Source organism: Spinacia oleracea, chromosome 2 (genome assembly GCF_020520425.1).
Source record: "Spinacia oleracea cultivar Varoflay chromosome 2, BTI_SOV_V1, whole genome shotgun sequence".
Classification (NCBI taxonomy): domain Eukaryota; kingdom Viridiplantae; phylum Streptophyta; class Magnoliopsida; order Caryophyllales; family Amaranthaceae; genus Spinacia; species Spinacia oleracea.
In genome coordinates this window covers 8014138-8027010 of record NC_079488.1, presented here as the reverse complement: position 1 = coordinate 8027010, position 12873 = coordinate 8014138, and the positions used below count along the sequence as shown (strand labels likewise).

Sequence of the window (12873 nt, the reverse complement as noted above, 5' to 3'; positions counted from 1 at the left end):
CCCAGCACGAAGCCAGGCCTGCGCCTAGCAAAGCCCGCGCGCAGCATGGCAGCAAGCAGCCCGCAAGCACCGCAAGGCCCAGCCAAGCAAAGCGCAAGGTCGGACCCAACGAGGCCAGCAGGCTGGCACGCCCAAGCGTGGGCTGCAGCGCTGCTGGGCCGAGCACTCCGCGCGCGCGCCCAGCGCCCCTCGTGGGTTGTGAGTGTGTGTGCGTTGAGTTCGTGCATGCATCGAATACTTAAGCGATTAGGATTAGTTCAATTAAAGATTAATTTCCTAAAACTACTAGAGTTAGTTGTTGAATTAAACATAACTTAATAGATTTAATTAGTATCTAATTCTAATAAGATTAGATTAATTGAATCCTAGTAGGTTTCTAGTTCCGATGATCCTACCCTATAAATAGGTGATGGCATTCACAATTTATAATACATCAATTCAAGTATTCATATAGTTTTAAGGTTAAAACTAAAGTTAATAATTTGCCACAAATTATATTCGAATAACTTAAAACCTTAGGTTGAATTCTAGTTAATTAAATCTAAGGCGGATCCGAACGTGCTGTGGACTATCTACGGAGGGACTACACTTGGAGTCCTAAACTTGTTCTTGTTCGGTTTGGGAGCAGGTAGGGAAGGCACGCTTCGAATGTATGCATCCTAAATTATGCTAATTGTTATGTGGCAATTAATTTGGATTCCTGTAGGCTTTATGGTTTTTCCGCATGAAATATAAGTTTTATATTTGTCATAACCTAATACCTTCCTCTTTCCTTTTTTGGGTGCCATTGAAGTACAACAAAGCAAGAAAATTCAGAGCCAAAAACGGAATAAAATGAGTGCAAAAAGTTCTGAATTTTTACCCAAAAATGACAATTAAACATGATTTAATTTTAAGTAGTTGAAGAAAGTGACATTTGGAATTGAATGACTTACAACATTCAATGGAGGTTTGTTGTTTGCAGAGCTTCATTAATGGCGTTCCTTCACCTTCCTTTTGTCTTTCCATTTTTTTTTTAGGTTTTAAGGGAGTGGGTTTTTATATGGTGGGAAAAATGGAGGGAAAATGGTGGAAATATGAAAAACCGGCCTCCGTGACCATCACATGCCAAGTCAAACCGGAGAATTGAGAGTCAACGCCTGAAAATGGGAAAAGACTGCCTTTTGCAAATTATTTTTACTTTTAGGTCTGTTTTTGCAAAAAAAATTATAAAAGGTTGTTTTTTGCAAAAAAATAGTTATAAAAGGTTGTTTTTGGCAAATTTGCCAAGGTTTTAATTTGCTTATATATGGGAATTTGGAGGGAAATTGGGCGTGAATAGGAAAAATGAAGAACATGTGCAAGTCAAATGCCGGATTTTTTAAGTCAATGCCTGAAAATAAGTTTTGGTTGTTTCTCGCAATTTTGTTTGATTTAAGTTTTTTCTTCGCATAATTTTTTAACAAAGATTGTTTCTCTCAAATTTGCCTTTAAAAATGTATTGTATGTTGGAATAAAAATCAAGTTAAAGTATGTAAGTTATGTTAAAATACGTAAAATATGGAACGATAATCCCTAAATAAAATAACTTGACAACCCTGATCATAAGTTGGATAAAGCATGGGTTTGTATATGAAACCATAACATTACATAATTAACGACATAAGATCCTAACAATATTAAATTTATTAAATAAACTAACAAACTCTAATTTCCTAAAGATACTAAAACTCTAAAATACCATAACTCTAACACACCCTCAGCTCACAACCGTAACGGTGCCGCTACACGAACCATACGATCAGAGTGTAGAACCAGGACGATTGAAACTATCAGTCTGACATGAGCGGGGGCGGGCGCGGCAACTCATAGCGGCACAAAGGGCAAATATGATTTTTAAGAAGCCATCGAATCACACAGGGCTCATGAAAAACATGCTTACAAGGCAATATTGCCAAAAACGTCTTCGGAATAACATCAACCTCGAGATCTTGGTCCACTTCGATATCTAGGGTTTTCAAATTTTGTAGACAAATACCACAATTATCATCATCAACAACAACATCATCATCAACATTATTATTAACCCTTTCCAACCCTTGAATAATTGGTACATCCTCCTCCTTAAAACCTCGATTTCCATCACTAACCCAAGCCCTAAACTCCTCCTCATCACAAACTCGTTCATCAAGATCAAAACAAACAACCTTATACTCATAAACATTGTTTAATTTCTCACTACTATCACGTGATAAACGCATGGCAATCTCTTCATCAAGCATCTTGTTCCTTAAATTTAACAACTTCTGATTCATCTCATCAGCAGACATGTTATAACATTTTACCGCAGTAAAAATTTCGTGGTTGCAGTAATGGCAAAACGGATTGAAAGAGAGAGGATCCGATTGTCTATTTCGGGTACTCACTAATCGTTTACCGTTTGTATGATAATAAACTAAGCATTGGTATTCGTCGAATATTAATCGAGCTTCGAGTATTTTCTTAGATGATGATAGAGTACGATGATGGTTACAAGGTATTACAATGTCGTCGTGTTCATCGAGTGTAACATTATTATTAGTATCTATTCTCATATTGTAATTTAATTAATTTCAACTTATTGAGTTGTGTTATCAACGATTTTTATGGGATTAATTAGAGGGAGGGTTTTGGGTTTATTTAGTAGAAAATATTTGGGTATTTGATTCAGATTCCAATTCCTATTCCAATTTTGAGTAGGATATGAATCTAATGTTTTCTGTGATACGCGGAAAAGGATTTTGTAAAAGGAGTAAATCTAATGTTTTCCTTATACAAATACAATAAGTAAAATTAAAATCATAATAATAAATAGGAAACTATTGAATAAACTAATACACACACTAGGATACTCCTTAAGCTAAAAGGTTTAGCTACGTACCCGAGTTGCATGATATGATATGGCCGGCAAACTTGTCGTATAGGGACGTGTTCGTATTCTTGTTGAACATAAATGGAATTGGAAATCTCAACTTTAACCCAGCCCGTTTAATAAAATATATCGTGTTAACTCGTTTAATTAAACGTTTTGGAAACCTATAACATTAACTAGCTTTTTTCGTATCAGATTCATATATGTTGTGTTGTCATGTTTGTTCAATAAAGTTGGATATAGGGGCGTAAGTGGATTTAGAAAAGTACATAGTCCAATCCAGTCCAGTCCAAACTTGTCAACTAGATCAAACTTGAAAACTTTTGAATCGAACTTGGACTCAAATTTTCAAGTCCAATTATTTTTGGACTGGACTTAGATTTAACCTTTTGGAGTTCAAAATCCCAATTAAGCCCAAAATTTTGAAATTTTATTTATGTACTTTGTATAGGCATAATGTAATTTAAAACTTATTGTGAAATACTAATTGTATGGGCTCCCAATTGATTCTCAATTGGGCCACTAAGTCCAAAGCCCAATGGCTCTAAACAACAGCATCAAACCTACCAATGGCTAGTCAGCCATCCATCAAGGCCCAAGGCCCAATAGCAATAAATGACCTATGGACATTTATTATGCAAACACTATAAATAGGCCGCCAAGGCTCACACCTCAAGGGACGTCCAATTTATCGCCTTAAGACTACTCTTCTAGAGAACTTCTCTCTAGAATCCGAGCATCATTCTTACTTAGGCATCGGAGGGGCTTTCCTCGGAAACACCCCCGAGGCTAGTGACTTTGCTCTTGTGCAGGTGAATTCGGACTCGACTCATTCAAGCAAGTAAGATCTTCAACACATACGAAAGGGGCCTTCATTCGAAGCCAATTGTTTCCATCTTTACAACACCGGAACAATTTGGCGCCGTCTGTGGGGAAGAACACTTCAAAGCCTTTGAAAGACATTAACCACCTCTTTCTGCAAAATGGTTAATGATGTTATCAACAACAATGAGGACGATATGATAGTGCGGTCAGATTCGGAATCTGACGAAGAGGAGCACCCTCAATCGGTGGCGAGGTCACAGCCAAGCAGAGCTACGACCGCCACAAACGCAGGACCTCCGATTCCAACTAGGGAAGAGCTCACTGCGGCCATGACCATCATGCAAAACTTCCTCTTCAATGAGAAGCAGCAAGGATTGGCAAAAGACCGCAGAGAAGAGAGGAGGACCAGGCGAAGGCTGAACGAGCAGCCCAGTGTAGAAGTGTCCAGACCCGAACGAGAGCTCCTTCCCTTGACAGGAACACACCTGACGTCGAGATGGATGGAAAGCACGTGGGACACCCAAAAAAGGGCACAACAACAACCAGATTGGTTTGCAAAACCATCGCCTACTCCAACAGCTCTCCAAAGCGAATCGACTACTCGTAACACTCGGATCCGAAGCTCGGTGCTCAGTAGGTTGAGGCCCTCGGTCCACTCAAGGTTAAGACCCTCGATCCATACGAGACTCGGGGTAGGCGAATCAAGCAGATCTGGCGAACGACCCGAGGTCAGTAGCCGAGAAAGAAGAAGAGACAGGAGGCATGATCGAACCCCTAGCCCCCATCGTACGCCCGAACGTTCTAATCACAGAACCTCGGCGAACGAGGGCATCAGGGCTAGACTCGGGAAAAGAATCATGACTCCCACGTCATCCCCTTTCTCGGACGAGCTGATCAGGGAAGAGATACCAAAGGTAAGACTGCCAGCACACCTGACGTATAGCGGAATCACGGATCCAAGGGATCATGTCATCTCCTACGAGCAGCAAATGTTCTTGAGTCCCTACTCCGAAGCATGTTGGTGTAAATATTTCCCAACCACGCTAACCGGAGTGGCGGGAGAATGGTTTAGATCGCTGCCGAAGGGATCGATCAAAAGCTGGAAGAAGCTGAAAAAGAGATTCTGCACACAGTTCGTGAGCAACAATCGCCCCGAGCGAACCACGGCAGAACTGACCTCAATCCAACAAGAAAAAGACGAAAGTCTAAGAGAGTTCATGGCCAGATTCATGAAGGAATCAACAAACATACCAAACTTACAGCCAGATGTGGCCATATTCGCCTTGAAACACGCGCTCCAGGAAGGGAAATTCCGTGATAAGCTCTCGATGAAAAACCCCTCCAAAATAGCCGACCGCTGCAAGGTTGAAAGGATCGTCGGATCCGAGAGACACAAAAAATACCCAGAGCAAGCCCGAGGGCGGCTCAAGGAAAGGGAAGGAGAAAGTAGGAGTTAGAGAGATGAGCCCGAAGAAAGACGGGAGAAGGGGTGAACTTCAACCCAGATACACTAACTACACTCCACTAACTCTGCCCCGAAAAGAAATCTTTAGCCTCAACAGAAATGATGAAAAGTGGAAACTACCTGGGAAGCTCAAGTCCAACCCAGCTCGGAGAAACAAGAACAAATGGTGCGAGTTTCATGATGACTTCGGTCACCACACCGAAGAATGCAACTCGCTGAAAGACAACATTGAGGACCTCGTTCGCCGAGGCTACCTGAAACAATACTTGTTAGACCGAAGGGAGGAAAAAGAAAAGGCCGCAAGTGGCAAACAACACGAGCAACCCCAGAAAAGGGTCTACGAAGCAACAGGGCACAAGAAGAATGACATCCTAGTGGTGTTCGGGGGACAGAAGTCTGGCCAGGCCAGCAAGAAACACCTAAGAGCTCTCACCCATCGAGTCAACTTCAGCACAGTGGGAGACAACCAACCACACCCCCCGAACATGACCTTCACTGCCGATGATTGCTTCGGAGTCCAGTACAAACATGACGATCCTCTAGTCATTTCCATGGACCTCAATAACCACAACGTACACCGAGTGTTGGTCGACGGAGGAAGTGCCGTCAACATCATCTTCAGAAACTGCTTCGAGCAACTGATCCTCGAAGAGTCAGAGGAAGCATTGACGAAAGTCAGTTACCCCCTGATCGGATTCAACGGATCCGCAGCTATCCCTCGAGGAAAGATCACCTTGCCAGTCACAGTGGGCGAAGGCCAAGCAGCAAAAACCCTTCGGGACGAATTTCTGGTGATGGACTGCGACTCCGTATACAACGTAATCATGGGAAGAACCATGATTCACAAGATGCAGGCAGTCCCCTCCACATACCATCAGCTGATGATATACGTCTCGGACGCAGGATTCGCCGAACGAATTAGAGGTGATCAAGAGGTTGCGAGAAGAACCTGCCACACCGCCGTCCGAAAGCCCAAATTAGGAGACGGTTCGGAGGCGGAGAAAGATGCTCCAGGAGAGGAGAGTGAGGCAAAAAGGAGAAAAGCAGGCACGAGCAGCTTATCTCCCGCAGAGGTCGATGCCCGCCCCGAAACCCTGTCTCCTGAACCAGATCAGGAAATGGAGGATATCTTCCTCGAAGAAGGTTCAGACAGGAGCGTCCGAATAGGCAAGGGCCTAAGCTCGGGGCTCCGAATCGATTTGATCCAACTACTCAGGGATCACAAAGACATTTTTGCATGGTCAGCAGCAGATATGCCAGGGATAAATCCGAAGCTGATTTGTCACAAGCTGGACGTCAACGCTGAAGCTCGGCCAATCAAACAAAAGAAGAGGAATTACTCCTCGGAGAAAAACAGAGCCATCGCCGAAGAGGTGAAAAAGTTGCAGGAGGCCGGATTCATCGAGCCATGCATGTACCCAAAATGGTTGGCCAACGTGGTGATGGTCAAGAAAGCGAACGGCTCTTGGCGAATGTGCGTGGATTTCACAGATCTGAACCGAGCCTGCCCCAAAGACTGCTATCCCCTGCCAAGGATAGATCAATTGGTTGACTCCACCAGCGGCCATGCACTGCTCAGCTTCATGGATGCCTTTTCAGGCTACCATCAAGTGTTCATGCACCCCGACGACAGGGCAAAGACAGCATTCATCACGAGCGCAGGAGTGTTCAACTACAAAATGATGCCTTTCGGCTTGAAAAATGCCGGCGCAACCTACCAGAGGCTAGTTGATCACGTCTTCGCCGACCAGAAAGGGAGGAATGTCGAGGTCTATGTGGATGACTCCATCGTAAAAAGCATCAAGGAGGAAGACCATGTCAGAGACTTGGCAGAGACCTTCGGAAATCTGAGGAAATACAGCATGAAGTTGAACTCAAAAAAATGTGTCTTCGGGGTGAAGTCAGGGAAGTTCCTCGGATTCATGGTGAGCGAAAGAGGAATCGATGCGAACCCGGATAAAGTCCAAGCGGCGTTGGATTTACCCGAGCCGAGGACCAAGAGAGACGTGCAGAGGCTAACCGGCAGGTTAGCAGCACTAACAAGGTTCATATCAAAAGCCTCGGACAAGGGAGCCCCCTTCTTCAAAGCACTAAAACCAAAGAGCCTCCCCGGGGGAGAAGCAGAACCAGTCAAGAAAAATGGGGTCCCGAGGAAGGTGGATCCCGAACTGATATGGGAGCAGGAGCAAAAAGAGGCTCTTCAGCAACTCAGAGCCCACCTAGCTCAACTGCCGACACTGGCCAGACCAAAGGAGGGGGAAACCCTGTACCTATATGTCGCAGTCAGCCCTGGAACCGTCAGCGCAGTGCTTCTTCGGGAAGAAGAGAAGAAGCAACAGCCCATCTACTTCACCAGCCGAACACTCACAGGGGCCGAAACTCGGTACCCGCTCATCGAGAAAGTTGCATATGAAGTGGTGGTAGCTGCACGAAAACTGAGGCCATACTTCGACTCCCACCAGATCACAGTACTAACTGACCAACCGCTCGAGAAAGTACTCGACAAAATAGAGAGGTCAGGAAGATTGGCTGCCTGGGCCTTCGAACTATCAGAGTTCGGCATCAAATATCAGCCGAGGACCGCCATCAAAGCACAGGCGTTGGCAGACTTCTTGGCCGAGTGCTCATACCAGGAAATGCTGGATGATACGAAAAGCACTTGGGAGGTCTTCACTGACGGATCTTCCACAGTAAACGGCTCAGGAGCAGGAGTTGTACTAATCCCCCCAACGGGGAAAAGCATAGAGTATGCATTGAAGTTCGGATTCAAAGCAACTAACAACGAAGCCGAATATGAGGCCGCAATCGCAGGGATAGAGCTTTGCTTATCCCTGGAAGCCGAGCATGTTTGCCTCAAAACTGATTCCCAGCTTGTAGCCAACCAGATCCGAGGGGAGTATGAGGCCAAGTGGCCCAGCATGACAGCTTACTTAGCAAAAATTAAATCCTTAACGTCAAAGTTAAGATCCTTTGAAGTCATTCTCATCCCCCGAGGACAAAACACGCAAGCAGACGCACTGTCAAAACTCGCAAGCTCAACACTCATCGACCTAAACAGGTCTGTCCACGTGGAAGTTCACCAAGAGAGAAGCATTGACTTGTTACCCACCACAGTATGCAGTTTACGTACCGAACCCAGCTGGATGGACGCAGTAATTGCATACAAAGAAAGGGGAGAACTTCCCGAAGATAAGCTACAGGCGAGAAAACTGAAAAGATTCAACAAGTGGTTCATCATCAGCGCCGAAGGAGAGCTCATGAGGAAATCATTCTCCGCTCCGCTGCTAAAATGTGTGGGTCCAACAGACGCTGACTACATCCTAAGAGAAATCCACCTCGGGATATGCGGAAACCACATCGGAGGCAGGACATTGGCACACAAAGCCCTTCGGGCCGGATACTGGTGGCCCACTATGGTTTCCGAGGCAAAGCATATGGCAAGGAAGTGCGAGAAATGCCAAAAGTTCGCACCAGCTATCCATCAACCAGCTCAAACCTTACAATCAACACTGTATCCTTTACCATTCGCACAGTGGGGGTTAGACATCATTGGTCCCTTCCCCTCAGCTACGAACCAGAGGAAGTGGTTGATTGTAGGAGTCGACTATTTTAGCAAATGGATCGAAGCTGAAGCTGTCTCCTCCATCACCGAACCTCAGGTCCGCAAGTTCATATGGCAGAACATCATCACAAGGTTCGGCATACCAAGACTGATGGTTTTCGACCACGGGAAACAGTTCGACAACACCCCGCTACAAAAATGGTGCAAATAGTTCGGCATACACCTAGCTTACTCGGCAGTTTGCCACCCACAAAGCAACGGGCAAGCCGAAGCTGCTAACAAAATCATCCTCAACGCACTCAAGAAAAGAGTCGAGGATGACAAAAACAAGTGGTTAGAAGAGCTACCCGGAACGCTATGGTCCCTTCGGACCACCGAGAAAGAAGCTACCGGGCAAACACCGTTCCACCTTGTATATGGATCCGAAGCTGTCATCCCTGTGGAAATCGGAACAGAAAGCTTGAGGATCCAGGCATACAACAGGTATGATGGGCTCCAAGGAGAAAGCAACAACCAACTTCTGTCCGAAGCTCTCGACCTACTAGACGAAGCTCGGAACGATGCGAGGACACTCAACGCAGCTTATTTGCAGAGGGTCAACAAGCATTACAATCGAAGAGTCAACGCTAGACCCCTAAAAGTCGGTGATCTAGTACTCAGAAACGCCGCCTCGGTTCAGAAAGGACGGATCCATGGCAAACTCTCAGCCACTTGGGAAGGACCATACATCATCCATTCCGAAAAAAGGCCAGGCACGTTTATGCTGAAACAGTTAGATGGAACAATCTTGAAGAACCATTGGAATACCGATGTTCTCAAGAAATATTTTGTATGATCTCTGTCTGTAAGCCAAGTAAGTTGTTTAATGAGAAGAGGAAAGCCGTTGGCACCATGTGTTTCATTAAACCTATCTCTATATTTACTGTCCCTTTATATATACATGCAGCCTCGGATCTGATCAATCCGAGACTAAAAGCAGGTTGACTTTGCCCATTCCTTGATAAAATGCAAGAAATGACCAAATCATACACTTCGGGGAATCGTCCAGAATCCTCGGATTCGCGATACCCAGATAAACCTTGTTCGCAACAAACAGTCGCTCGAATCAAGTTATAAAACTTCGGCTCAGATCCACGGATCGCCAAAGTCATAACTAAGAGGCAGACTAGTGATCTCTTGCCCAGGTTTCCGAACTACAAGAGATCGGAAGAACAATCCAGACCTCTGAGCAGATCGACGGATTTGAAGAGTCTGGAAATTAAAGAGTCTCTTAGCAGATCTACGGATTTGAAGAACTCGCAAAATTAAAGAGTCTCTTAGCAGATCTACGGATTTGAAGAACTCGCAAAATTAAAGAGTCTCTGAGCAGATCTACGGATTTGAAGAACTCGCAAAATTAAAGAGTCTCTTAGCAGATCTACGGATTTGAAGAACTCGGAAAATTAAAGAGTCTCTTAGCAGATCTACGGATTTGAAGAACTCGCAAAATTAAAGAGTCTCTTAACAGATCTACGGATTTGAAGAACTCGCAAAATTAAAGAGTCTCTTAACAGATCTACGGATTTGAAGAACTCGCAAAATCAAAGGGTTTCTTAGCAAGTCTACAGAAAGAAGAGCTCGAAAATCTACGGATTCAAAGACTTAAAACTCCGGAAGTGCAAAAAATTGAAAAGAGGCAGCCAAGTAACAAACATTCATTTTTCATTCAATATTCGGGGGAAGTACAAATACATCAAACAGCTCGGTACATACCCGAGGACCCTCAAAAATTGAAAACAAAATAAAACAGTTAAAATCGGCAGCCATCAACAGACAATACCGGCCTACCGAAGTACTAAGAATGCAAAAAGAAACAAGTACAACGCAGCGCCGAGGCAAAAGGGGGAAAGGCAAGCACACATTCGGAAGTCCTCAACTGGAACCGACCGACTCTGAAGAAGACGACTGCCCGAATCCCTAACTCTTGGGAGTCTCAGGAGCAGCCCCTAGGGGAGCATCCTTCGAAGAACCCCCAGCAGTAGTGTCACCTTCGGAATTCGCCTTCTGGGCCCGAGCCTCTGCAAGAGCAGCTTGGCGTTCAGCTTCAGCTTCGTCTCGATCAGCCTGGCACTCCACCAAGTGATCCTGGGCCCGCATCCAGAGAGGAACTTTCTCATTCCAAGGGAAATGAGGCATATGCTTCGCAAACATGCGCCGAGCACCCAGGATGCCATTCCAATACTGCTCTCTACACTGATCAGCAGTGTAGAGGTCAACTCTCTCTTGCTCCAACTTCCGAATGGCCGCATCCTTCTCTCGGATCTTCAGCTGGAGAACAGGCACCTTGTCAGCTTGGTTCTGAATTATCTCCTGATGCTTGACAAACTGATGTAGCCTCGCCTCCGCATCCTGGCTCTGCTTATCGGCCGCCTCAAATTTAGACGTCATCTCCTTGAGAAGTCTGTCTTTTTCTTCAAGTTCGCTCGCAAACTTGGCGGCCATATCTTTCCTCTCCTTGTCGGAGGAAGCTATTTTTTCAGCATCCTCTTCGACTTGGAAGGTGAGCTTCCCAACTTCGGCCCCGATCTGCTCAGCTGAAGCTCTAGCCTCACGACTGTACTGAAGGTACAGTTGCTTGACCTCCACAAGCTCGGAGAAGAGCTGCCCAGCCTTCTGGTCCAAGATTGGAATATCACGAGCATAAGCCTCCTGATATCTCCTCAGTTGTCTCTCCTCAACCGAGCTACACTCGGAAGCGAACGAGGACCAGAAAACAGCCTGGGAGCGAAGGAAAGATGAGCAAAAGTAGGAAAAACATAAAACAAAAACACAACTCAAAGAGAAAATCCAACACTTACCTCATTCAGATAGTACTGGGCCATCATAGCCGGGTTCCTCTCTTCAGCTCCAGGAACCCTCCACTGCGGGTTGGCCCGAAGAAGATTCTCCCGAGCAGCTTCGGGACCCACCAAAGATCCCACGTGAGCCATGGGATTCTCCCCCAAAACCGGAACCCTAGCATAGCGAGCCATCGCCTCCCTTACTTCCTCGGGGATCCGTTTTAGCGGAACATCCGAGCAAGGGTCAGCATGGATCAATCTATCCAGGGCCGAGGTCGAAGTAGAAACCAAGGTCGAGTGGCGCCTCTTCCTCGTCAGACCCTGTTCGGGCTGCTCCTCCTCAGCAGAGGGAACTTCCTTCTCAGCCTCGGGAACCTCAACATTAGGGCCAGTGAAGTCCACCATCTCCTTATCTGGACTTCTCTCTCTTTCGAGAGAAACGTCAGCAGATTCCTTCTTCTTCTCGGCCACGATAGGGGCATCCGAGCCAGGAACAAGGTCGGCTTCAATCGCCTCCATCACCTTGGTGATATCCTGGATCTCGATCCCTAAAGCAGTAGACGGCTTCAGCGGAGAGGGGATGGTATCTTCCTCAGCCAACGGTTGATCCACGGGCGGCGGTTCCGCAACCACCACACTCTTTAACTTCTGCCCTGGCAAGGGCATGAAGTGAAGGAGATTCTTGGGAGGAGGCATGTCTTCCGAAACCGTTTCCTACAAAACAAGCGTTCAAAGATTAGCTTCGAAAAAGGGAAAGACGGACTACAAGAAAACTCCAAGTCAGAGCAAATACCTTCTCCGAGGACTGAGAAGCCTTCGCCTTCTTCGGATGCGCGGAAGACCTCAGAAGAGTGCTACCCTTCCTTTTCCTTTGATCCTAAAAAGGGAGACCAAGGGTCAATAAATTTAGAGGAAGACAAAGGAGGAAATAAAGAAAAAGGGTGAAGTACCCGGTTCCTAGATAAAGAGATATCTATCCGAGCCGGAGATGAAACCGAAGGAACGGCACGCGGCACAGCGTCAGTCCCAGGACCCTAGAAAGATGGTCCAGGACCAAGACGTTAGCCGACGGCCAACCAAAAAGAAAGAAAAGACAAACAAAAACCAAGCCTACAGAAACACTCACCGGATCTGAAGTTGTCCTCAAATCAGGAAGCACAACCTTCACTGGAACAGCTTCGGGAGAGGAGGCAGAATCCCACGGATCAGCTCGAACTTCGGATATCCGAGCAACACCCGAAGGAGACAACTGTTAGGTTATGATACATATGACAATTCATAAATCATGCGGAAAAACCATAAACCCAGGAAA

At 45.8% G+C, this 12873-nt stretch overlaps 1 protein-coding gene across 1 annotated transcript; it reads right to left on the bottom strand.

Annotated features, from left to right (window-relative positions):
• Positions 1-1811: 1811 nt before the first annotated feature.
• On the bottom strand, positions 1812-2309 carry LOC110805227 (uncharacterized). Its single transcript, XM_022010833.1, has one exon. The coding sequence runs from the start codon at positions 2307-2309 to the stop codon at positions 1812-1814; it is 498 nt and encodes a 165-aa protein (XP_021866525.1).
• Positions 2310-12873: the final 10564 nt, after the last annotated feature.

Coding starts and splice junctions, on each gene's coding strand:
- LOC110805227 (XM_022010833.1), bottom strand. CDS start 2,309: ATGTCTGCTGATGAGATGAATCAGAAGTTGTTAAATTTAAGGAACAAG.